The sequence below is a fragment of the Podarcis melisellensis genome, assembly GCF_964234715.1.
Source record: "Podarcis melisellensis genome assembly, chromosome: 9".
Classification (NCBI taxonomy): domain Eukaryota; kingdom Metazoa; phylum Chordata; class Lepidosauria; order Squamata; family Lacertidae; genus Podarcis; species Podarcis melisellensis.
The window spans coordinates 71,445,666-71,470,326 of record NC_138541.1 but is presented as its reverse complement, the minus strand read 5'-3'; the positions used below and the strand labels follow the sequence as shown (position 1 = coordinate 71,470,326).

The following is a 24,661-nucleotide window of genomic DNA, read 5'->3' as shown; positions in this document are numbered from 1 at the left end:
ACAGTAATATATAAATGATTTATATAGGCGTAAATAATTATGGATACTAAGTAACAGTCCAAATGCCAAGGCTCCAAAGCCCCGCCCCTCCGCTTACGTCACCGGCCCCGAGCGTCACCGCATTCCCCACTCGCGCCTGCGCACTGGCTGCTTCCGGCCTGAGCTCCGTTGCCATGGCGGCCAGCCTGAGCGGAATGTTCGGGAACCAGGGCCCGGTCCCCCCTCCGCCGCCGCCGCCGCCTCCTCCGCCCGTGGCCCCCGGTGTGTCGGGGCCAGCCGGCCTCCTCCCGCCGAACCCCGCGGGCCCGCGGAACCCCAACAGCACCCTCGTGGACGAGCTGGAGGCGTCTTTCGAGGTAGGCCGCGGCGGGAGGTACCATGATTGTAAGGAGAGGAGGGGGGGATGAACGAAAGTGAGCGGGAGAGGGCCGTTGCCGGGTCCCTCCCTCGGACGGGGAGCTCTTTGAACAGGAGTCCTGCCTAACCATAGAGACGAGGACAATGGTAAACAGAGCTTGTCTTTACTTCCGGTTCCTGTTTCAACAATTTCCCCCCCCCCCTTTTAATACGGAAATGTTGTTTAGCCATTTAGTCATATCCGACTCTTCGTGACCCCATGGACCAGAGCACGCCAGGCCCTCCTGTCTTCCACTGCCTTCCGCAATTTGGTCAAACCTATGTTGGTAGCTTCGAGAACACTACCCAACCATCCTGTTCTCTGCTGTCCCCTTCTCCTTGTGCCCTCCATCTTTCCCAACATCAGGGTCTTTTCCAGGGAGTCTTCTCTTCTCATGAGGTGGCCAAAGTATTGGAGCCTCAGCTTCACAATCTGTCCTTCCAGTGAGCACTCAGGGCTGATTTCCTCCAGAATGGATAGGTTTGATCTTCTTGCAGTCTATGGGACTCTCAAGAGTCTCCTCCAGCACCAGAATTCAAAAGCATCAATTCTTCTTTATGGTCCAGTTCTCACTTCCATACATCACTACTGGGAAAACCATAGCTTTAACTATACGGACCTTTGTAGACAAGGTGATGTCTCTGCTTTTTAAGATGCTGTCTAGGTTTGTCATTCCTTTTAAAAATAAATAAATTATTAAGAGTTTAAAGATTACAGAAAAAAAGAAAAAGAATTAAACAATACAATACAGAAACAAAAACACTACATATACATAACAAAACAAAACAAAAACAATTAAAAAACACATCCAATACTTTCAATATCTTCTCTTTCGTTTACTTGTTTCAGCGACCTCCTCGCACCTCCCTTTTTTGTATTCCACTTCAATTAACTGTTTCAGCAAATCCTTTCCATCTTCCTCAGTTTTCTGTCCTATAATTTATCTTAACACATTCTGACCTTATTTTTCCCTTTAATCCATTAACAATCTATTTTTACTTAATTCTTTATAACATTTCTGCTAAAGCCATATAACTTCATCCCAACATCTTTCTAACATTCATTGGTTTGTCATTGCTTTTCTCCCAAGAAGCAAGCGTCTTTTAATTTCGGGGCTGTTGTCACCATCTGCAGGGATCATGGAGCTCAAGAAAGTAAAATCTCTCACTGCCTCCATTTCTTCCCCTTCTATTTGCCAGGAGGTGATGGGACATAGACTTTCAAAAACTGTAGACTTGGACATGTCCTGTGTGCAGAGCAGCTTTCGGGCTCACATTGGAGGATTTCCCCCCCCCCTTGTCGAATCCCAAGAGCCAGAAGGGGATCTTGCCCGTGCAAATCGTAAAAACGCTCTTTCTAGCTCAGGTCTTGCATGCCTTTTCTAATTCAGGCCTCATTAATGACTGACATTATACATTTTAAGGATGTACGTTGTTATTGTTGCACATTTTAGTTTTTGATTATTATTTTTAAATTGGGTTTTATAAACAAGAATAATGGTATACAGATAAGTAGACCAAGTTTTCTCATGTCATTTGTATATCACAAAAATAGCATAATAAGTGTGGGAAAATATCCACAACATATGTTTCATTATTAGTGGTCAGTGTATAAGTTCTTCGTTCATGAATTGGTTTAAACAGTTAGGAAGAAGAAGAAAAAGGGGGAAGTGCTCTGCCAAAGCAAACACGTGATCTCTTCATATTGTGTGTCGCTTGATGGCGGCTCTGCAGTGTTAACTACTTTCTGGTGGGACAGCTGTTCTGGCCTGTTGCTGCCAAAACAACCAGCTATCTTAGCAGCACCTTGAAAGATCAGTATACTTGTGATGGCCTATGCTTTTGGGGAAAAGGGTCCACTTCAGAACAGAATAATGTTTGTTAGTCTTGAAGCAGTGTTTCTTAAAATTGGGTCCCCAGCTATTGTTGGTCTACAACTCCTAGCATCCTGGACCACTGGTCCTGCCACCTAAGGATGATGGGAGTTGTAGTCCAACAACAGCTGGGGACCCTAGTTTGAGAAACACTGCAAGGCACCACAAGACCCTTATATGTAATCACACCCTGTTAACTTTTCAGGTTTGGAGGCGAGGCTGCGGCTCCTTTGGACTCCTAGCCAAAAATCCTCCATGCACGCACATTTGCAAAGCTAAGCGGGGGCTGTTTGGGTTCCATATTGGATTGAGGACCGCTTGTTGAGATTTCCACACTGCAGGGGATTGGACTAGATGACCCTTGGGGTGCCTTTCAGTGTAGTCAAAAATGAGAAAAGGCATCATTGCTTGCAACACAGCCTGGATTTTTGGATGACTTTTAAAGTCCCTGCTTGCCCCTATTCCTATTGACAGAGAGTGACATTGATCTGAGATCTGCTGCTTTGCGCTGGGAAGTTGTCAAACCAGTTTTGGACTGGAAGTGGCCAGAAGGATCATAGTAGTGGAGTGTGTTTCTAGACTCTAGCATTTGTTTCTTCAGTGGAGCAGCCCTCCCTCTGGGGCAGGCACTGCCAAACGTGGCCCTCCAGCTGTTTTGGGACTACAATTCCCATCATCCCTGAGTTGTAGTCCTAAACAGCTGGAGGGCCAAGTTTGGCCATGCCTGCTCTATAGCCTTTAACAAGAAGTGTGCTCTTGCCTATCAGATATTTATTGTATCCAGTCCTGCTTGGTTGCTAAAACCAAAAGTGTTTATATGGTTATACAGTGGTACCTCAGTTTACAAACTTAATCTGGAAGTCCGTTCTTAAACTGAAACCGTTCTTAAACCGAGGCACACTTTCCCTAATGAAGCCTCCCGTCGCCGGTGCCCTTCCACCATTCGGCTTCCGTTCTTAGACCAAGGTAAAGTTCGCAAACTGGGACACTACTTCTGGTTTTGCAGAGTTCGTAAGCCGAATAGTTGTAAACAGGGCTGTTCTTAAACCGAGGTACCACTGTAGTATCTATTAGCCCTGAAGATTCAGTTGGATCTCGCAATACTACATTTCATGGCCCCTTCCCCCCCCCCCCCATTCACCATTCCCTCCTTTCTATATACAAGATACTGGAGGAGTTATGTCATTAAGACAGATATAAATCTCTGTCGGTCGAGGAGAAAGATGTTTCATTTATTGGCATGTGAAATAAAAGCCCACAAGTTTTTCCTAGAAAGCAAAAACGCATTTGATGGTTCAGCATTGCTCATGGGAAACAAGAGGAAGCTGTATACCCGTAACGGCATGTACACTGTGAACGTCCTTCTGTTTCTAGTAATTGCTTATATATATTTCTCTATTTATCTAGGCTTGCTTTGCTTCTCTCGTGAGTCAAGATTATGTCAATGGTACAGACCAGGAAGAAATTAGAACTGGTAAGCCTGTACCTCCATCTTCATTGTAACTTAGATTTTATTTTATTTTGCTGCTTTAGTTTTTATCTCTTGTTGCTTTTTATGATGTTGCTTGGTTAAATGGTTTTTAAATTGTAAACTTTTTTGAGAGTCCTCTGGACTAATCCAACCAATTATTAATTGCTTAAGGTAAAATAAATTAGATTATGCGAAATCAGTAGGGCTGGAAAGTTGTTCACTCAGTGTTTCCCAAACCGTTGGTAGCTAGACCACATCTGGTGCTTCCAATTAGAAGCATATTTTACTTGGGCACATTTTACTGATTATCTTACAGGAGGGCTCCATCAGGGAATCCTGTTGCATATTTATTATTGCCCTTGGGATGATGCTCATACTTACATATTGACATTCTGAGGGACATAGATTGGCAGATGCATCTGATATGCATTGGCTTAAGTTTTCAAGATGTTGTTTAGTCCTCTTTGTGATACAGATGGTGTTACTGTGCACTTAAACTCCATTACTTGAATTCTATAGAGGTAAAACTTCTTATGCATGTGGTAAAATCACACATGTGATTTCTATTCAAAAACTGAAGGATTATTTTTCTCTCATCCGAATTTTTGTTTTAATTACCTTTTTCACATGACTCTTTTGTTCAAATGGTTATATTTTTAGCAGACTATGTATACAACATGCAAAATCAAGGTTCCTATGAATTCTTTATCAGCCCACTGCCTGACTTTGAACATTCTGTTTTTTCCCTTTTAAAAAAAAGATTGTTAAACTCTGAACTACTTTATACAAACCTCATTTTTGCAAGTTTTTAAGAATGCAGTAATTTTAGCCAAAAAAATTCACTTTGCTCGTATCACAGCCTGGTTGGTAACTGGTTTGTAAAGTTATGAATGTTCAATTTTCCTGTGGAATAACTTTAAAATCTTGTTGCTCTCTCTGTGTATTAGGCGTTGACCAGTGTATCCAGAAATTTTTAGATGTCGCACGGCAAACAGAATGCTTTTTCTTACAAAAAAGGCTGCAGCTATGTGTCCAGAAACCAGAGCAAGTAATTAAAGAGGTACGTGCTGGGTTTTCCTCTAGGCTTGAACATGACAGCTTAATCTATACACAGAGGTAGGACAAAGTAAGCAGATATATGTTGACTGAAACTTTGGTCTTTGATTCATTCATTTAGTTCAGTCTTAAATGGATAAAAATAATTTAATAAATACAATGGAGTTAAATCCACATAGGGACGCGGGTGGCGCTGTTAAACCACAGAGCCTAGGACTTGCCGATCAGAAGGTCGGCGGTTCTTATCCCCGCAACGGAATGAGTTCCCATTGTTCAGTCCCTGCTCCTGCCAACCTGGCAGTTCGAAAGCATGTCAAAGTGCAAGTAGATAAATAGGTACCACTGCAGTGGGAAGGTAAACGGCGTTTCCGTGCACTGCTCTGGTTCACCAGAAGCAGCTTAGTCATGCTGGCCACATGACCCGGAAGCTGTACACCAGCTCCCTCGGCCAATAAAGCGAGATGAGCGCCACAACCCCAGAGTCGGCCACGACTGGACCTAATGGTCAGGGGTCCCTTTACCTTTGAATCCACATACAGTTTACTTGGCCAGTAACAGACAGATGAAGGTTTTTTTCCTGTCCAAACAATCTCATAACTGTATGTGTTCAGATTAGTGCAGCACAATCCTGACCATGGTTTCCACAGCAGTAAGTCCTGTTGAATTCAGTGGGCTTACTCTCAGGTATGTGGGGTTAGGAGTGCCGTTTTAGGGAACATTTGCCTTGTGTAGTAGTTTTATAACTGCTGGGGGAAACTAATCAACTGCAAAATTTGCAGAAAACCTTGGTTAGAGCATGTTGAAAATTTGTCGTTGGGCCTCCTTCCTGAGGAGCATAATTTTAACCCTGTGACCACACTAAAGCAATTTATGTTTTAATCAACTTTTAGCAGGCAGGCGCTGCTTTAAAGTTGCAAGGTATGCATTCCAATATAGTTCATCATAGTTCTTGATGGTAACTAAGAAAAGGACAAATGTTCATTTTGTGTGGAGAGTTAAGTGTAATTGCTGAGCAGCTGAGCTGAGCACCAAGAATGCCCATGGTCCCCATTTTGCCTCTGCCATGGTCTCAATGTTGTAAAGATAACTGCAGGAATATGGGCAAAGTACACTAAATACTGGATGTTGGAAAACACTGCCTTGCTCCAAGCACTCGTCCTTTATGTGTCTTGTCATCCTTCCCTTTTTCAGAGCTTTGTCCAAAGGTTGAAAGTCTGTTTCAGAGTCATTAAAAGCACACTTAAATAGTAACTCATACAGAGGAAGAGATTGACACTTATCAAAAGCCCTGTAAGAAATGCATTGTCCAGAGAGGGAAACAGATGTTACCTTTCTATTGAAACTTGCATCGTATGAATATTTAAAAAGAATATAACCTCTTGTGACAACAGAAAGGATAGCTTGCTGTGAGAATTATTTCTTCAGTTGCATAGGAACAGATCTTACATAAAAGAGATTCCTTGTTGCTAGTAATTTCCTGTGTACCTGTCTCTCCTGTAGGATGTTTCAGAGCTGAGAAATGAACTGCAGAGGAAGGAAGCGCTAATTCAGAAGCACTTGGGTAAACTGCGACACTGGCAGCAGGTTCTGGAAGACATCAATGTCCAGCACAAAAAGCCTGCTGAAATGCCTCAAGGATCCTTGGCGTATCTAGAGCAGGCGTCGGCTAACATTCCTGCACCGCTCAAGCAAACGTGAACAACGCAATGGACTTCCTATTGTCTGTGCGGTGCAACTTCATATGGATATTATTTAGAAGCGGAACAAAATGATGATAAAGCCATTTGCCCTTTCAGGGCTCAGAATGGGGGCTTGGTTTAGGTTTTGTACTTTGATTAATCACCTGCCCCAACAAATTACATATGGAGCAGACTCAAAGCAAGCATATCTCTGAGCTGTTAAAATGCTTTCTGCTGAAGAAACGACAAATAGGTGTTTTTGAGCTCTCACGTGGGTAGTTTTGTCGTAGTAATGAATAAGTGTCTTTTTATTTTTAAAACCCCCAAACTTCACAGGTAGTGTGCCATGTGCCCAAAATATAGTGGCTGATCTGTGGAACAAAATATTGGCTGAAATTCAGAGGGTTACTTCAGGCATGCAGTTTGGGGCTAGTGCTTTTGAAATTTGCATTGGTGGTCAGTGGGGAAGGGGAAGGGGCTCTGCTGAAAACGGTAGCTGAGCCTTTGGATGTGCTCAAAATAGCCTTTTGGGTCGCTGCTCTTGGTCCTAGGGTTTTTCTTTCTGCTACTGCCTCTTTTCATGGTATAAGAAATTCAACAAAGGGCTCTACAGCACGTAATCTTATTTTTTATTTTCCTTCTGCCTAAGGGAAGAGAACCAGAGTGGCCACTTTATTATTATTATTTTATTTTACAACCTCAATTGCTTTCTTAATGCCTGCCATCACAGCTTCCTACGTATTTTTCTTTTGTGTCTCAAGCCATGTCTTTTCCTTTTGTCCCTGGAAGCATGTTGCTCTAAATTATCTCTTCAAAACAGCATCAGCGTTGCTGTTCAAGGTTCCTGTTTTATAATGGAAGAACAGAAAATACTCATGACATGTATGTAGCTAGGCACAATTTCTTTAATTCCATGGATCTGACTATAAATCAAAAACTACTTTCTCTAGTTTGAATCAACAAAATGATAATAAACCACACATGGGGGAAAAATAGTGTACTTAGTTTTATTTTGATAGCATCACCAAATGAGTTTTAGGTAATGTTCATTTTTAATTTTGATCACGTAACAGTAAGTTTGTTTTATATATACAAAGCACCCTCGTCTTATTTTATTCAGAAAATTGTTTGGCTTTCTTTCAAGTACACTGTTTTGCTTCAGACATTTCCCAAAGATTCTGGTTCCAAATGGGTTTGGCAATCTGACATAGTATATTGACATTGCTGGCTGAAATTTAAGGTGTTCTTGAATTTGCTTCTTGAAAACTGAACAGTTTGAACACTAACACTTGGCTTTTATGCTGTATGTATTTAAATGCGACAGTCCAAATAATGCAGATGTTCTGAAGTTAGCTTGATTTAATGTTAAGGTAAAGACAATAGAAGAACACTATTTCCTAACCGAGGAAAAACATGTTTTGTAATCTGTCGCTAATGGCCACAGATGCACCATGAAATATTAGCATCCAAAGAACCATAAAGCTGTTGGTGGATAAGCCTTTGGCCTGATCCAACTGGACCCTTCATATATTCTTATGATATAGAGATACAGTCATACCTCGTGTTGCGTCCGCTTCACGTTGCGTATTTTCGTGTTACGTCCTGCAGCAACCCGGAAGTACCAGAACAGGTTACTTCTGGGTTTTGCCGCTCGCATCTGCACAGAAGCGCCAAATCATGCCGTGCACCTCCGCAGACGCAGTGCTTTGAGTTGCAGGCATTTCACGTTGCGGCCGGATCCCGTCCGTAACACGAGGTACCACTGTCCTTGTGTTTCTCAGCTTTCTGGCAAACTGCTTTTGGCACAAAGATGTTTTCAGAAGCAGTTCATTACATGGTATTAGGGTGGGTACAAGACAATCATTTTTAAAAAATAAAAAGCAAGCATATAAAATGAGGAGCAGACCAAGAGTCTGGTGGTTGTTTTAAATAAGTAACCGCCGTAGCCAGTTGACTATATTGTAAAAGGGATAATGCAGAGGTGTAGCAGGGGACGGAACACTTACCGCGGGGCCGGGCCTGCAGTGTGCCTGAGCCACGCATCTCCCCTGGGAATGAAGCAGTGGGCTTGGGCGCCCGCAGGCTCCACACTGCCCGAAACGGCAGTGTGGGGCTTGCGTCTCTCCGCCGCCTCCCAGGCCCCTGAGTGGCTAGCTACACCGCTGGGATAAGGCTTCTGTCTCTGAGGTATGAAGTAGGGTAGCATTAAGTTTCCAGCATCGTGACCCTGGTAGGCTGCGCTGCATCTGTGACATTGTCCTCAATTCCTAATAGAGCAGAAGAACATTCTTTGGAGTTGGATATCCCTGCTATTTCAGACTGGAACGAATATGGAGCTAAAAAACCCCCCATCAGAATAGAAACTAAAGTGTGCCGTCACCAAAAGCACAATTTTCAGTGTCACCGTGCATTTGGTATAAATGCAAATACATATAATTTAACTTCTAGTCCTATGTTGCTTTCTTTGTTTACTGTGCTACCTAAATGTGTTTTAGTGTTTCGGGTTGTAATTCTTTTATAAGCTGCCCTGGGAATCCTATTGAACTGAAGCTGATTAGAAATAAAATATTAAGAGGGGTCTTAAATTAACATAAATAAAATAGTATATACATGAACATTGGTCATCCATGTAAAAAGCACTTATTTATTTATGGTAATGTTTCAACCATATGTTTGTTTGTTTGTTTGTTTGTTTTAAAAAAGCATGTTAATTTCTTGCTGTGTCAAATCAAATTTAATGGTTCTCTCACTAACAAACCTCAGAGTTTATGGTCCTTGTGTTATCTTGCTTATCTTATTCTGCAAAGCACTATATAAATAATTAACATCAACAGTACTATCCGTGTAGGATATTCTATAAATAGTTTCTCTCAGAAAGAGAAGTATTTCGTAAACCACTCCTGATGGCGAGGGTCCGGTTTCTGAGCATCTTTGGGTTCTGATGTTTCATTACTTTGCAGCCTGAAGAGAAGAAAAATACAAATAAAGATATGAGTTGGAAGATACAAGTAATCAGAGGTAGCACTAACTGGTACTCTGTGTAACTGGCATTACTATGTAATATTGCCCGTGAACTGGAAATCACTTGGAAGAGAGAAGTTTGCATTTTGAGTCCTGGCCACAGTCATGAGTGGAAGAAGAAATGGCTGCAGAGGGCAAGATTCTTCCCTCTATTCCGAAACAACTCTCTACACCTAACTGCCAGTTGCCCTGGGACTGCAGAATCAGAACGGAAGTGTATGCCGGGCACATCTCTTGACAAGAGAGCTGTTTTTAAAAATGAACACCGACACAATATTGTTGCAATCTTGTAAGCCAATTTAGGGACCGTACAATCAAAAGGCAAGGCAACTCATCAAAATACATGTATAAACAAGGAATGGAAGATGATATTCCACAAAGCAGTCCAGCTCCACCAGGTTCGCTTTGGCTTGAAGTTCAAGCTACTGTACGTTGAAATATTCCAGAGAGCAAATCCCGTGAAATGAAGAAGGTACACTGAATGTTCAGCTTGTCTTCAAAAATGACGCAAGAAAGACGTGAGGTTTTACTAAAGCAGCTTTAATATAATCTGTTTTCTGTCAGCAACTTCTTACTCACTGACGTCTTTATTTGAATTTTGTATTCTCAAAATATGTAATATATCTGTGCGTACAGCAGGAGCTAAGAAATAAATTCTGCCACATCAAACCACTATCTCCGTCAGAAAAATCTTATACCAGGAATTATCTTGATCTAAAACTCCACCACTAATGGTTCCCAAATATTGCATAGGTTGTAATCTTGCTACCTCCTATTTGTTAAAAGATACTGCTGTTTGCATAGGCCTTAAGTTACACTTAAGAGTTACACTCTTGTCTATATTGACTTCCACTGATTGCAGGAAGTCTACTCTAAGCAGGGCATAATTGCTTGTGCCCATTACTCTATACAGGGCACATAATATAAAACACCCATAAAGGTCAGTCCTAGCACTTCAGAGCTTGCTTGAGTCTCTAGGAAGTTGCTATGGGGAGTTATGGGGAGAAAGACCCAAACTCCCAACGCTCAAGCAAACCTTGTGTGGTTTGGGGACGGTAGCCATTAAACAGGTTCCAAACAAGCCTATTTTGCTGGCAAACATGTCTTTCTACATAAGCTGACAAATTTAGTGACTGTTTCCTTTATTCCTGTTTACTCTCTCAACATCGTTTCTATTCTTCCCCAAAATTCTGGAGCTCCACTTGGTATTCAGCAACAGATTCTAGGCACTACTGAACTCATTTTACAGGAAGTAACATTTTTGATCTTGTCCACACGACTCATTTTAGAGAGCATAGAATCTTAAGAGTTGGAAGGGACCCAAGGGCCATCTAGTCCCCCTGCGATGCAGGAATCTCAGCTAAAGCATCCATGACAGATAGCCACCCAACCTCTGCTTAAATATCTCCAAGGAAGGGGAGTCCACAACCTCCCCAGGGAGCTGGTTCTACTGTTGGAACAGATCAGAATGATGTTTTGTTATTGATGAAGTCTAAGAATACTTTGGTTAAATGAACACTAGTGACTCAGAAGTAAATACCAGTGGGTTCAATAGGGCTTTACTTCCAGGAGGAATGGTACAGGATTGTAGCTTCGTTATACAGGATCACAGCTTTCTCCCCGTAGGTACAGACTGATGACTTACCTTGGGGCTGGCTTGGTCTCCAAGACTTGTACTGATGGATAGCACACTCTGACACAGCCAGGATTCTGATCCAAACTTGTAGATTTTGTAATCTGAGGTGGATTTCTCTTAGGCCTCAAGTCACCACTCAGAAAGCTTTTTGCATAGGAAGCTAAATTCGGAACGCTGACAATGCGGCTGGGAGCTTCATTCATTTTCTTCTTCTGCTTCATGAGGAGAACAGAATTGCGTATCTCATTATTATTAATATTTAATACCATGAATTAATATATTGCCCTATACCCAGAGGTCTCAGGGCAGTTCGCAGAATAAAACAAAAATATAAAACCACAAGCAAAATAAAAACAACAACAACCCAATAACAACCCCCCCCCAAGAAAACCCCCACATTTTAAAAGGGCATAGGATGTCAATCAAGTCAACCAGAGGCCTGGTTAAAAAAGAATGTTTTTGCCTGCACCTAAAGTGTATAATGAAGGCGCCAGGCAAACTTCCCTGGGGAGAGCATTCCACATGCAGGGAGCCACTGCAGAAAAGGCCCTGTTCTCGTGTTGCCACCCTCCAGACCTCTTGAGGAGAAGGCACACAAAGAAGGGCCTCAGAAGATTATCTCAGCGTCTGGGTAGGTTCATATGAAAAGAGGCAGTCCTTGAGGTATTGCGGTCCTAAGCTGTTTAAGGCTTTATAGGGCAAAACCAGCACTTTGAATTGGGCCCAGAAACTAATTGGTAGTGCAGTTGGACCAGGACTGGTGTAATATGCCCAAACCGCCTTGCTCTGGTGAGCAACCTGGCTGCTGAATAGCTAGTATTTCTAAACTGTCTTCAGAAACAGCCCTTGTTTCCTTGTACCTTCTGCTTTCTTGTCATTGAATATTATTAAAATAGGTTGTGCCCTCTCCCCAAACCCACCTTCTCTGCTCAGAATGTAATAACGTTCAAGCACATGCGTTCTTCAGCAATATTTACAACAGCCCAAGAAAGTAGGTCAGTTTTATCATTCCCCATACAGCAGATGTGAGATTAAGGCTGGGAAGCTTGCCAAAGACTACCTCATGAGTTCATGGCTGAGGGAAGATTGGATTTGGGGACTTCCCAGCTGACAGTAATTATTGGTTTCAACAATATGGAGACAGAGGCCTGATATTGTAAAATAATGAGTTGCATGCAACTCATTAATGTCAGTGTCCATTAATGTCAGGTCCATTAATGTCAGTGGCTCTACTCAGAGTAAAACTTCATTTACTAACAACCCACAATGTGTATCATTCTTTATTGCCTGGCATTAGGCATATGTTGTTGTTTAGTCATTTAGTCGTGTCCGACTCTTCGTGACCCCATGGACCAGAGCACACCAGGCACTCCTGTCTTCCACTGCCTCCCGCAGTTTGGTCAAACTTATGCTGGTAGCTTTGAGAACACTGTCCAACCATCTCGTCCTCTGTCGTCCCCTTCTCCTTGTGCCCTCCATCTTTCCCAACATCAGGGTCTTTCCAGGGAGTCTTCTCTTCTCATGAGGTGGCCAAAGTATTGGAATCTCAGCTTCAGGATCTGTCCTTCCAGTGAGCACTCAGGGCTGATTTCCTTAAGAATGGATAGGTTTGATCTTCTTGCAGTCCATGGGACTCTCAAGAGTCTCCTCCAGCACCATAATTCAAAAGCATCAATTCTTCGGCAATCAGCCTTCTTTATGCTCCAGCTCTCACTTCCATACATCACTACTGGGAAAACCATAGCTTTAACTATACGGACCTTTGTTGGCAAGGTGATGTCTCTGCTTTTTAAGATGCTGTCTAGGTTTGTCATTGCTTTCCTCCCAAGAAGCAGGCATCTTTTAATTTCGTGACTGTTTTCACCATTAGGCATATACCATAGCAAAATATGGCTATGAATCCATAACTATTAGTTGCACCCAATCTAATCACTCCATGAAGGAAAGAGATCTGTGCTCAGAAAACAGGCAGCTGGCTGCAGCTCTATGCAATTAATATCCAATGCTACTCGAACTCATTGTCTGTTGATTTCAAGGGAAAGTATCACCCATGGCCTTTAATATTATCTAGGGATTTAATCATTTAATAGACTTTTGTTTGTATTACCTTTGCAATAGGAGTCAAACACGTAGTGGGGTTTGTGTTAAAAGAAAATGACCGGTTGCGACATGGTTCTGTACTGGCCAAAAGTGAATGTTGAAGTTTGCTTCCGTCCTGTCAAGGAAAAAACATGTGCTGGTTATATAGATCATCGGCTTCAATATTATTTTAGAGCACTTAAATCAAAACCCCTGAAGAAGTCTGAACTGAAAAATGCACACAGTCTTAAATGATTAATCGTGTCCTCCCTTAAAGAGGGCATGTGTTGAGGTGAGACCTGGAAACCAAACCCTGTGTTGTGGGTGGGTATGTTTGGATAGCCACAACATTCGGTTGGTAGGTCCCTTGATGCAGGGTTCAATCAGGCCAATGGGATGCAGGCTAAACGGATCAAGGGACCTATATATACCTATGCACATGACCCAGAGCTTCCTCTTTTGGTGCATGCATCGGAACAACCGCCCACCTCTCCCTATATTAAGGGCTGTGCACTTGACCTTGCTATGCCGTCGTGTGTCGTCTATCGTTGGGACAGGGGCATGGCAGGAATTTTCCCCACTTGGCTGATTGGCTGGTGCCATTTGGGTTTCACCTGCCGCGTAGCAAATCGTCACCACTTGTAAGGTTGCGGATAGGCTCTGGTTTAGGTGATAGGGATGGGAGAATGCTCTCGCCATCCCTATGTGAAGGGTATTCTGTTAAAGGAATCCAGGGACTCGATGGTTTGGTCAACCCTTGTGAGGGGGTTGTGCCCGTGCCTGAGTCCAGGGGGACATTTGGGTGGCAGAGATAGCCTGTTCCCGGCTTTCTGCCTATCCAGGTGTTCACCCTAAGCTGACCTATGCTGGAACCCTGGTTCAGCACTTCCTGCAACGGTGTAGGGAGCTAGTTGAACCAGAGCCTATGCAACCGCTCACTTGCTGTAATCAAAGTTGTGGCCTAAATTCTGCCAAAAACCAAACTAAAATTTGAGTCTTGTGTGAATTTATTTAAGGGGGAGGTTTAAAGGTCTGAAAACGCAATCCTGAATGAGAGTGGGGCCTGTTGCACAGGGGTTAACAGAGAAGATCTATTCCTTCTCTCCTTCCCCCACTTTTCCATCATTCCTTTGGGCAAGAGTAACTTCTGGAGTGAAGAAGGAGGCAACTGGGTGGATGGGTATACAGGAAGTGTACACTGTATGAGTGGGATGGTGCAAAATGGGACCAGCTGAGCCCTTTGTCAATTCTTCCTATAGGAGGATGGCTCATGCCTGAAATTAATATAATTAAGTTGGGGGTGGAAGACGGAAATAGTGTTATTCTGAAACTGGAAAAGTTTTAACACCTGTGGGGATTCCTCCCTCTCACTTCTCCTAATAGCTCTAAAAAATTAAGATTGTTGTGTTGTTTGCAAGCAGGGCATTCAAAGTAATGTAAAGTTGTTATGTAAAGGAAGTGAATAAAACATATCCAAAGTGTTAAGTTGTGGGTGAACATATCAGACGACACAGTGATTCTTCAAACAGCTCTTGTATATTCACAGGCCAGAATAGAACTGAACTGAAGGGTTCAGTCAGCCTGCTTATATAGAGCTCCAGTACAATGTAACTGCAAAATTTTTCTAAAACTATCCAATCACTGAACGTCACTTTTGATCCCTTATTTGCATAAATATCTACAGTATCCCCATGCTGGCCCATGGTGAGAAATTCAGTACATAACACAAAGCAATACCTTTCATCACAACCTTTTGGAAAATAGCTGCTTTATAGCATGTACTGTGAGTATTTTCTGGATAAAATCTTACCATTAATTCCTTGATCATCTCTTCTTTTTCATGTAATTTATCCCGCAGGCAGCCTATAAGATGTAGGTCTTCCAGCCTAGGCTCCCTCTTTCGCTCCCTCTCTTCTAATTCTTTAAGTCTGTGTCAATTACAGGATGAAAAGCACTTGAGGAAGATCGCAGAACGCAAACACAAAGTTACATATTATCAAAAATACCATATATTAACATCTTCACTAGTCCAACACATATTGCACACTTATGCACGTAGAGCCACATACTGGTTTTCCAAGGAGACAATCTTCGCATGAAGTAGGCCATGTGAACTACTGAAATCAGACATCATGCTTTGAATCTCCTTGCGGTGTTCTTGTTCCAAGACGTCAATTTCCCTTTTATGTTTGATTTTAAGGTCCTCTTCCAATAACCTTAAATGGGGATATCAAAATGTATAATAAAAATAAATATCGAGGACACAATTGTTCAACTTGCTTTAGTGGCTTGAAAATGAAATATGAAACATTCCATAGATCAATTGAGATTTCATGAAGTATGATTGACATTTCATTTCACAGCTTAACTATGCAATGAAATGTTCAGGCAGCAGCACATTGTGCGTGTGGGGAAAAGGCTCTTCGTTTGGAGAAGGGGAACTGAGCGTTAGCTCAGCAATGCTTCTCTACTGCTGCAGTCACACTGGCTGTGGGTGATCTACACAAAGAAAACTGCCAAGACGGAGTGAATCTTTGAAAACTAGAGTGTTGTGAAGGAAAGTAGAAACACATTTGCTTCCTTCTTCCTGTTCTTCCACATCTCACTTCATATCATGTTTGAATATAGGCTTGGAGTGGCTCATGGGAAGTGATTCATAAAATAAACAATAGGTCTTGTTTCAAATGTATAATAATAATAATAATAATAATAATAATAATAATAATAATAATAATAATATACTTAGACCCCACCGATCTGGCTGGGTTTCCCCAGCCACCCTGGGCAGCTTCCAACAGGAGATTAAAAATACATTAAAACATCAGTCATTAAAAACTTTCCTAAACAGGGCTGCCTTCAGATGTCTTCTAAATGTCAGATAGTTGTTTATTTCTTTTTTCTTTTAAAAATATTTTTATTAACAATTTCAACATACAAACTATCTAAAAATATCAAATTCATTATTATTTTTCCCTTACCCCCCCTTAAACCCTCCCCCCGATACTTCCCTCAGCTCCTCTCTCTGATTTCTCAGCACATATTATTCTCTGTATGTTATAAAATTAGACATATCCTTATATTATCTATCTATCATGCTATTAACCAATAAATTTGTGTATGTTTATTCAAACCCTGCCAAGGAGTCCAGTTCATTTTGTTGTCTTTTTAGGTAATTTGTAAAAAGCTCCCATTCTTCCTGAAAGTCACAGTTGTCCTTGTCCCACAGTTTGTATGTCAATTTAGCCAGTTCTGCATAACTCATCAGTTTTTCTTGCCACTGTTCTTTCATTGGGATTTCCTCATTCTTCCACTGATTGTTGTTTATTTCTTTGACATCTCTCCCTCACCCAGGAAAAGTCTCTGCACCGGGGCTTGTCAATCTCCCTGGTGAATTTTCTTATTGGACAAAATATGGCAAACTGGAGATACTGCTAAGTAGGAAAGAGGAGGCAGGTGCTCACACTTTCTGTTCCCTCTGCACCGCTATCACATCTGAATTGCATCAAGAGTGAATATAAACATTGGCCTCTATTGATCCCATCAACATTTCCAGATGTTTGATACAAAGGGAGATCCAAAAAACCTGTTTGATATACACCAGCAGTGAGTGTCCGGATGGCTGACTGGGAGCAGGTGCCAGGACCACATAACACTAAAAGATCTACATTAGCTCCTAGTACATTTACAAGCAGAATGTGTTGTTGCCAACCTTGAAAGCCCTCAATGGCATCTCTGCCCCCATCGTTCTGCCCGGACACAGAGGTCCATCTCCGAGGGCCTTCTGGTGGTTCCCTCCCTGCGAGAAGCGAGGTTACAGGGAACCAGGCAGAGGGCCTTCTCGGTAGTGGCACCCATGCTGTGGAACGCCCTCCCATCAGATGTCAAGGAGATGATCAGTAGACTGTTGGGTACCTGGTGGGCGGGGCTTGTGTGTTCTGCTCTGGAATAAGCCCATCCCCTTCAGTTAAGAAGGACCAATTGCCATTTCTTTTCTTGCCTCAGACTTGCCTCACGTTGTTGTATTTTGTTTCTCCTATTATGTTATTTCGTTACAGTCTTCTTTGTCATTAAAACTTGGTTTACATTTACATGAGCCACTTATTTTTCTCAAAAAAAAAAAAAAAAAAAACAACTCTGCTGAGGAAAGGTGTGGAATATCTAAACTTGTGTGAGTCAGGGGATAGTCCCAGTTTGCCAGGAGGACTGATTTTGTTAACTTAGTGGAAAAGTAAGAAATCAAGGTAACAATCTTTTTATAAAAGAATGGAAATGGTTTATGGAATATTTACAAATAAATTGTAAACGGATAAGAACATTGGCAGGATTACTGTAATAACCTGCAGTTTTATAAGAGTATATATTTGAAGTAGATGAATAAATGAGCAAATTAAGTTAATTTGGATATGCAGAAAATATTAAAAATAAATTTAAGGAACCGCAGAAAAAGGGGGAAGGAAGGCAATGTTTGAAATGTTTAAATGATTGTAATGTTATTGAAATGTATAAAATTGAAAATCATAAAAAATTGTTAATCATCCCCCCATATCCACAACAGGGCCTTCTCAGTAGTGGCACCTGCCCCATGGAACACCCTCCCATCGGATGTCAAAGAGAGAGACAATTATACAACTTTCTGTAGACATCTGAAGGCAGCCCTGTTTTGGGAAGCATTTAATATTTGCTGTTTTGGGTGGGGTACAAGAAATAAATTACTACTGCTGCTACTACTATTGGTGTGATAGGCCAAAGTCTTACCTCATTCCACACAAAGGACTTTCAGCTAGGCCTAAGGCCAAATAGTCCTACTCCCACTCTTCTAATGTCCTACCTCAACAATGGTGGTTGGGGACTAGATAGTATTCCTGAAATTTAGGGGGTGGATTGGGCCCTAGGGTGAAAATGGCAAAATATTAGTGGCAAACCTTCTTTGTTGGCTCTCCTTTTCTTGAAGCTGTGCAGACGTTTGTTTCTGTCGTTCCACTTCTACAGTCAGAAGATCCATTGTGTCCTTAAGAAGGACATTCTCATTTTTGAGCCCAGAATTTTCATGCTGACATTTTTCCAGTTCATCTTTAAGAGACTTCATCTGATTCTGGCAATTTTCTTCCTAAGAAAAATAGCAAAAAACCTCAGGTTTGCACATTATGGATGTGGACGATACTATTCCATTTAGAAAATGCAGAAAAGGATAAAGATCTGTTTCAGGGGTCTTTTGCTGAGTAACAGAAAATAGCTGCGCATGTCTATTCAACATGCAGCTGTATGAAATTCCACGATGCCAGAGATTGCATCTCTAAATCAGGGGTAGCCATGGTGTCCTCTACATATGCTGTTGGTCTACATCTGCTATCATCCCTGGCCCCTGGTCATACTGATGGGAGTTGTAGCTAAGAAACATACAGTGGGCACGACATTGGCTACCCCTGCTTTAAATTATCAGGTATATTCAATGATTCCACAGCAGTGCAGAAAAGGGTGTGGTAATGGACACAGAAGTCCGCTTCCTGAGAATTTGAGCTTTCATTTAGCAAAAAAAGCAGACGGTTAGCCTTTATGGAAGCGATGGTCAGGCTTGAAAATGTGGCTGCAGGGAATCGCTGGCAAAATCCTTTTAGAGCTGCTACACGAAATTTCTAGTGCTTAGTGATCTCTATGGCTTGTTGACTCTCTCACACAGTGGCAGCACCAGAAAAATATATCTAGGGGAGCACATAAGGGGCAAAGTATACTTCTAGGAGGGACGCGGGTAGTGCTGTGGGTTAAACCACAGAGCCTAGGACTTGCCGATCAGAACATCGGCGGTTTGAATCCCCGCGACGGGGTGAGCTCCCGTTGCTCGGTCCCTGCTCCTGCCAACCCAGCAGTTCGAAAGCACAAAGTGCAAGTAGATAAATAGGTACCGCTCCGACGGGAAGGTAAACGGCGTTTCTGTGTGCTGCTCTGGTTCGCCAGAAGCAGCTTAGTCATGCTGGCCACATGACCCGGAAGCTGTACGTCGGCTCCCTCGGCCAATAAAGCGAGATGAGCACCGAAACCCCAGAGTTGTTCATGACTGGACCTCATGGTCAGGGGTCCCTTTACCTTTTTATACTTCTAGGGGGTGATATGTGTGCCACATGTTAAGATATTTGAGAGAAATCTAGCAGTATATGTTAATGACAGGAGCCCAGCAATGGGGGTGAAAGGGAAGGCAGGCATGTTTGGGGGAGATGTGCTCCCTGCTCTCCATGGTGTTGGCTATGCCTGAATACCCAAACACCCCCAAAAAGCACTATGTAAAATAGCAAAAGAGATCCCACAAATTTGTTTCAATTGCATAATGTATACAGGCTATAATATATCTGGATTACCAGTGGTTTTTATGGATGGTTTTTTATGATTTTATTGTCTCAAACTATGCCAATAAAGGCTGAATGAATAAAGGCTAGAGAATTCTGCTGATTGTTTTAACACAAGTGCATGTGGAAACAATCCCAAAGTACTGTCAACAGCGGCAAGCTTATTCTAATACACAGTAAATATAAAGTACACTGGTGGGCTTTTGAACTGAGAACTCTGTACCAAAAACAAACAAACAGTAGAAGCCATTTAAAATCTTAATCAGGATTTGTTGCAACTGATCAAGAGTAGATTATTTGTGGCATCTGGTCAATAGTAGACAGTGGCGTAGCGTGGGGGGTGCAGGGGGGGCCGGCCGCACCGGGTGCAACATCTGAGGGTTAGGGTTAGGGGGCGCAAATCCACGGGTTAAGGGGCGCAAATCCACGGGTTAAGGGGTGCAAATCCACGGGTTAAGGGGCGCAAATCCACGGGTTAAGGGGCGCAAATCCACGGGTTAGGGGGCGCAAATCCACGGGTTAGGGGGCGCAAATCCACGGGTTAAGGGGCGCAAATCCATGGGTTAGGGGGCGCAAATCCACGGGTTAAGGGGCGCAAATCCACGGGTTAGGGGGCGCAAATCCACGGGTTAAGGGGCGCAAATCCACGGGTTAAGGGGCGCAAATCCACGGGTTAGGGGACGCAAATCCACGGGTTAGGGGGCACAAATTACTTGCCTTGCCCCGGGTGCTGACAACCCACGCTACGCCACTGATAGTAGAGAAATAAGAAGTTTACCTGCTGCCTCTTCACAGTCATCATAGCCTTCAGTTCCTCTTGGAGACCTTCCTTTTCTTTATTCTTTATCTGTTGCTCAGACAGCTCCCTTCTCAGAGATTCTAGAAACAAACGCAAACATGTGAAAAAAAATGCAGGAAAGCTCTTCTGAAACAGGGAGAAGCTTTTAGGTACTAGTATCCTAGTAAGTGCTAAATGGACACCAAAGGAGCAGAGAACAATGTTATGTACACATGTGCATGTGTACATAGAATCATAGAATTGGAGAGTTGGAAGGAATCCCAAGGATCATCTAGTCTAACTCCCTGCAATGCAGCAACACGTGGCGCAGTTTAGTGAACCCAGGCGGATATGTGCATCCAAACACACCTCTGTATCGATGCTGGCTGAGTGAAGCTTGTTTCTGCACATAGATCTCTCTTTCTGCATCAGGACAATTACTGTATTTTTCGCTCCATAAGACGCACCTAGTTTTTAGAGCAAGAAAAATATATATTCTGCGCAGAGCTTTTCTTGCTTTAAACCCTTCCGTCCCTCCTCCCGCTTCACTGAGAAGCCAGCAGAGCAAGGTGCGCAGCTCTCGCTGAAGCCAGCAGAACAAGAGCGATAGCTGCGTAGAGCCTCTTCTGCGGGCTTCCCAGCAAAGCGGGATGAGGGACGGAAGGGTGCCCTTACAAGGGAGTGGTGAGCAGAGCCTGTATGCATCCCAGATGCGAATGCAGGCAGGAGGCTCTGCTCAGCGCTCCCTTTAAAGAGCCGTGCGGAGTGTGTGTGCAGCTCTTGGGGGTTTTCCGCAAGGTGGGAGAAGGGACTGACAGGCTGCCCTTCTCCTTCCTCGGGGAAAAGCCCCCAAGAGCCACACACACGCTCCACGCGGCTCTTGAAAGGGAGCGCTGAGCAGAGCCTCCCGCCTGCATTCGCTCCATAAGATGCACACACATTTCCCCTTACTTTTCAGGAGGGAAAAAGTGCTTCTTATGGAGCCAAAAATACGGTATATTAGGGCTGCACCAATTATTATTATTATTGGGGGGGAGGTAATTCTACTAAACAACAGCTGCCCTTTAGAGGATAAGCCTTTTCTCCAAAGTCACTGGGCTTCCTTGAGGCTACTTGTTTGCTGTACAATTGTCATCCCTCCCTCTCTTGCCAACAGGGAGATAACCCGCCTGCCGCACATCACACTGCAAACCCGCTCCTGAAAACTGGTGGTTGCCACTTGCAAAAGGAGGCAACGCATTTGCATTCTTGTTCACGTGGCCCCGAAAGGTGGCTGAAATGGAGAAGAGGGCTTTTCTGCATGAACAGAAGATTTTGTAACAGGAAAAAACCTCCAATTCCGACGATTTATTGACTTGCCTAGTTGAAGTTATTATTCACAGACAATTGGCATTTAAAACAACAACAGCAGCTTTATCAGAGAATCGTTCTGGGGCCTATTCTCACAAGCACTTGAACATATTGTGTGTAAAACTTGCCCAAGGTGCTACTTGATCCATAGTAAGCAGCCACTTCCAACAAGTTCCACATGGAAACTTTGGCAACTGTTATGTGTTAAGAAGAAGAAGAAGAAGTGGGGAAATGGATGCTTCCTAGCATGGCAGAGAGCCAAACCTTCCACATGGCAATAGGTGGAAGTGGCAGCTTTCCACGGATCAGGTACCATCATGGGCAGGTTTCATTAGTCCATTAATTTCAGTGGGTCTACTCTGAGTAAAACTTAGTTGAATACAACCCAAGGGAAACAATCGAGTGACTAATTGTCAAGTGCCCTAGTCATTACTAAAGTGACTTCTTTAATGTTGTACCTATCAGCAGTGACTGTGGCTTTTGTATCCTCTCGAGTTTGCTCTCCAACTCTTCTCTCGCCTTCTCTTCCAATGCCTCCATTTCCAGGCTGTGTGACTGCTGTTGGATATTGAAGCCGTCGTTATATTTCTGCTTCCAGGACTCCTCTGCTTCCTGCAAACAAGGAAAAATTCAAGCCTTTAAACTCCTGTTGTAAGTGGGAGTGTTGACTGATCATGGAGTTTTAGCGATAGAATGTTTAAATTCGAACTCTGTTGGCTCAATCCTTTTGGTTCTCAAGTTTACCCAAATAACCCAAGTCTGTTCTAGTTTACTCTTCTTTAACGGTTGTGGATTTCTGTTTTCAGATTAATAGTCTTACAGCCCTTGATTTGGAGAGAGTCAGATGGATTTGATTTGACGCCATTGATTCAATCCTGAGTTGCTGAGAGAGGATTTGCTCCACAGACCTCTCAGCCTTTTAACAGTGGTTAAGATCAGACCCAACCATGTCTGCACTAGCCTTCTCTTGCACTGGTTAGTTAGGAGGAGATTGGTCTGGAGAAACCAGGAAAGAACAATAAGGCAGCAATCCTCCATCCATTTACTTAAGAGCAAGCCCCAGTGATTTCCACAGCATTGAGAGTAGACAAGTAAAGGAATACACTGTAAACCATCCAAATCTCTCAGAGCCAAATTCTTTTGTTTGTCACTTGCTTTCATGTCCATCTCTATTCAAGAACACAACTGCCATGCCCAGAAGCTGGGGGAACATTTATCTGCTGTGACTTTGATCCTCAAATGGTTAAGGCTCAGAATAAAGGAAAATACCGTATTTTTCACTCTATAAGACACACTTTTTCCCTCCTAAAAAGTAAGGGGAAATGTGTGTGCGTCTTATGGAGTGAATGCAGGCTGCGCGGCTATCCCAGAAGCCAGAAAAGCGAGAGGGGTCGCTGCGCAGCGCTCCCTTTTGCTGTTCTAGATTCTGGCTTAGCCTCTCTGTCCCTTCCCCCACCTCCTGGAAAAGCCCCCAAGAACCGCACGCCCTTTAAAGAGCCGCGCGGAGTGCGTGTATGGCTCTTGGGGGCTTTTCCCCGAGGAGGGAGAAGGGCAGCCCATCAGTGACAGGCTGCCATTCTCCCTCCTTGGGGAAAAGCCCCCAAGAGCTACACACACGCTCCATGCGGCTCGTGAAAGGGAGCGATGAGCAGAGCCTGGGATGCATACAGGCTCTGCTCAGTGCTCCCTTTAAAGAATATTTTTTTTCTTGCATTTCCCTTCTAAAAACTAGGTGCCTCTTATGGAGCAAAAAATACGGTAAATCAGCACTGCCAGTACAAATCTAACCTCAAGTTCTTGATTTTTGCTTTTCTCCAGGAGATTTATGGCTCTTTGGTGAGACACCTCCAGCTGCACTTTAATATCTTGGCTTTGCTTAATGGTGTCCTGAAGATCTTGCAGAAGCTTTTCTCTTTCCTTGCTGGACAGTAGCTCCTGTTCTTCGAGGGCTTCCCTGAAAGCATTGGCTTGCTGTTCTAAAGCTTCCTTCAGCTGCACAACCTTCAAATATTAGAATCCAGCAAGACACAGTCATTAACCACAGCAGTTACCTCCCATCACAAGCCCATTCAGAGAACAACTTTTTCAAAAGAAAATATCCTTTATTATTCTTTGAAAATGTATTCTCAGGTAAACTAGACTTACTTGCTTCTACCAATCTTAAAAGGTAAAGGAACCCCTGACCATTAGGTCCAGTCGTTGCCGACTCTGGGGTTACGGCACTCATCTTGCTTTATTGGCCGAGGGAGCCGGCGTACAGCTTCCAGGTCATGTGGCCAGCATGACTAAGCCGCTTCTGGTGAACCAGAGCAGCGCAGCCCTTCCGAAACCTCGCAAGATCTCGCTGGAACCCATCCCTCCAAAACATGCCAGCACTCACAAAGTTTGCCATGGACAACCTGGCTCCATAGGCTGAGGAACCCAACAAGAGACCTGTTGTACATGGGCCTGTGTTTAATATCAGCATGTTGTTTTACGGATAAAATTGGGTTTTTGCTTAGGTAATGGGACCCCTGAGCATTAAGTCCAGTTGCAGACGACTCTGGGGTTGTGGCACTCATCTCGCTTTACTGGCCGAGGGAGCCGATGTTTGTCCGCAGACAGCTTCCGGGTCATGTGGCCAGCATGACTAAGCCGCTTCTGGCGAACTAGAGCAGCGCACGGAAATGCCATTTACCTTCTCGCTGGAGTGGTACCTATTTATCTCCTTACACTTTTACGTGCCTTTGAACTGCTAGGTTGGCAGGAGCTGGGACCAAGCAACTGGAGCTCACCCCGTCGTGGGGATTCAAACTGCTAACCTTTTGATTGGCAAGCCCTAGGCTCTGTGGTTTAGACCACAGTGCCACCCGTTACATGACTTACATGACTTTAATTCAACATAACCTTCAGGCCAGTGAAAACTAGCTGCTTGGAAGAAATTATTGTTGGTCACTGGGAGTGCATAGCCTGTTGCCCCAGTTGATGTCTGGGTCAAAAAGCA

The 24,661-nt window shown here is 43.3% G+C and overlaps 2 protein-coding genes across 4 annotated transcripts in view; one reads left to right on the top strand and one right to left on the bottom strand.

Moving 5' to 3' along the window:
- The first annotated feature begins 144 nt into the window (after positions 1–144).
- MED28 (mediator complex subunit 28) lies at positions 145–7,985 on the top strand. The gene is made up of 4 exons (XM_081925802.1): positions 145–356; positions 3,678–3,744; positions 4,689–4,801; positions 6,298–7,985. Exons 1-4 carry the CDS (start codon positions 174–176, stop codon positions 6,493–6,495), a joined length of 561 nt encoding a protein of 186 aa, XP_081781928.1. The 5' UTR covers positions 145–173; the 3' UTR covers positions 6,496–7,985.
- Positions 7,986–8,386: 401 nt separating this feature from the next.
- Positions 8,387–24,661, bottom strand: part of FAM184B (family with sequence similarity 184 member B) — a 69,052-nt gene continuing 52,777 nt past the window's right edge. For 2 of the 3 annotated variants that reach the window (XM_081925561.1, XM_081925559.1), the window contains 9 exons: positions 23,467–23,679; positions 22,137–22,290; positions 20,329–20,429; positions 18,135–18,319; positions 15,282–15,428; positions 15,023–15,140; positions 13,241–13,348; positions 11,143–11,348; positions 8,387–9,437 (listed from right to left, as the gene is read on the bottom strand). In XM_081925561.1, the coding sequence (XP_081781687.1) occupies positions 9,347–9,437; positions 11,143–11,348; positions 13,241–13,348; positions 15,023–15,140; positions 15,282–15,428; positions 18,135–18,319; positions 20,329–20,429; positions 22,137–22,290; positions 23,467–23,679 (1,323 nt within the window). In that variant the 3' untranslated portion in view covers positions 8,387–9,346. The remainder of the gene's footprint in view (positions 9,438–11,142; positions 11,349–13,240; positions 13,349–15,022; positions 15,141–15,281; positions 15,429–18,134; positions 18,320–20,328; positions 20,430–22,136; positions 22,291–23,466; positions 23,680–24,661) is intronic. The other variant, XM_081925560.1, reaches the window with a different exon arrangement.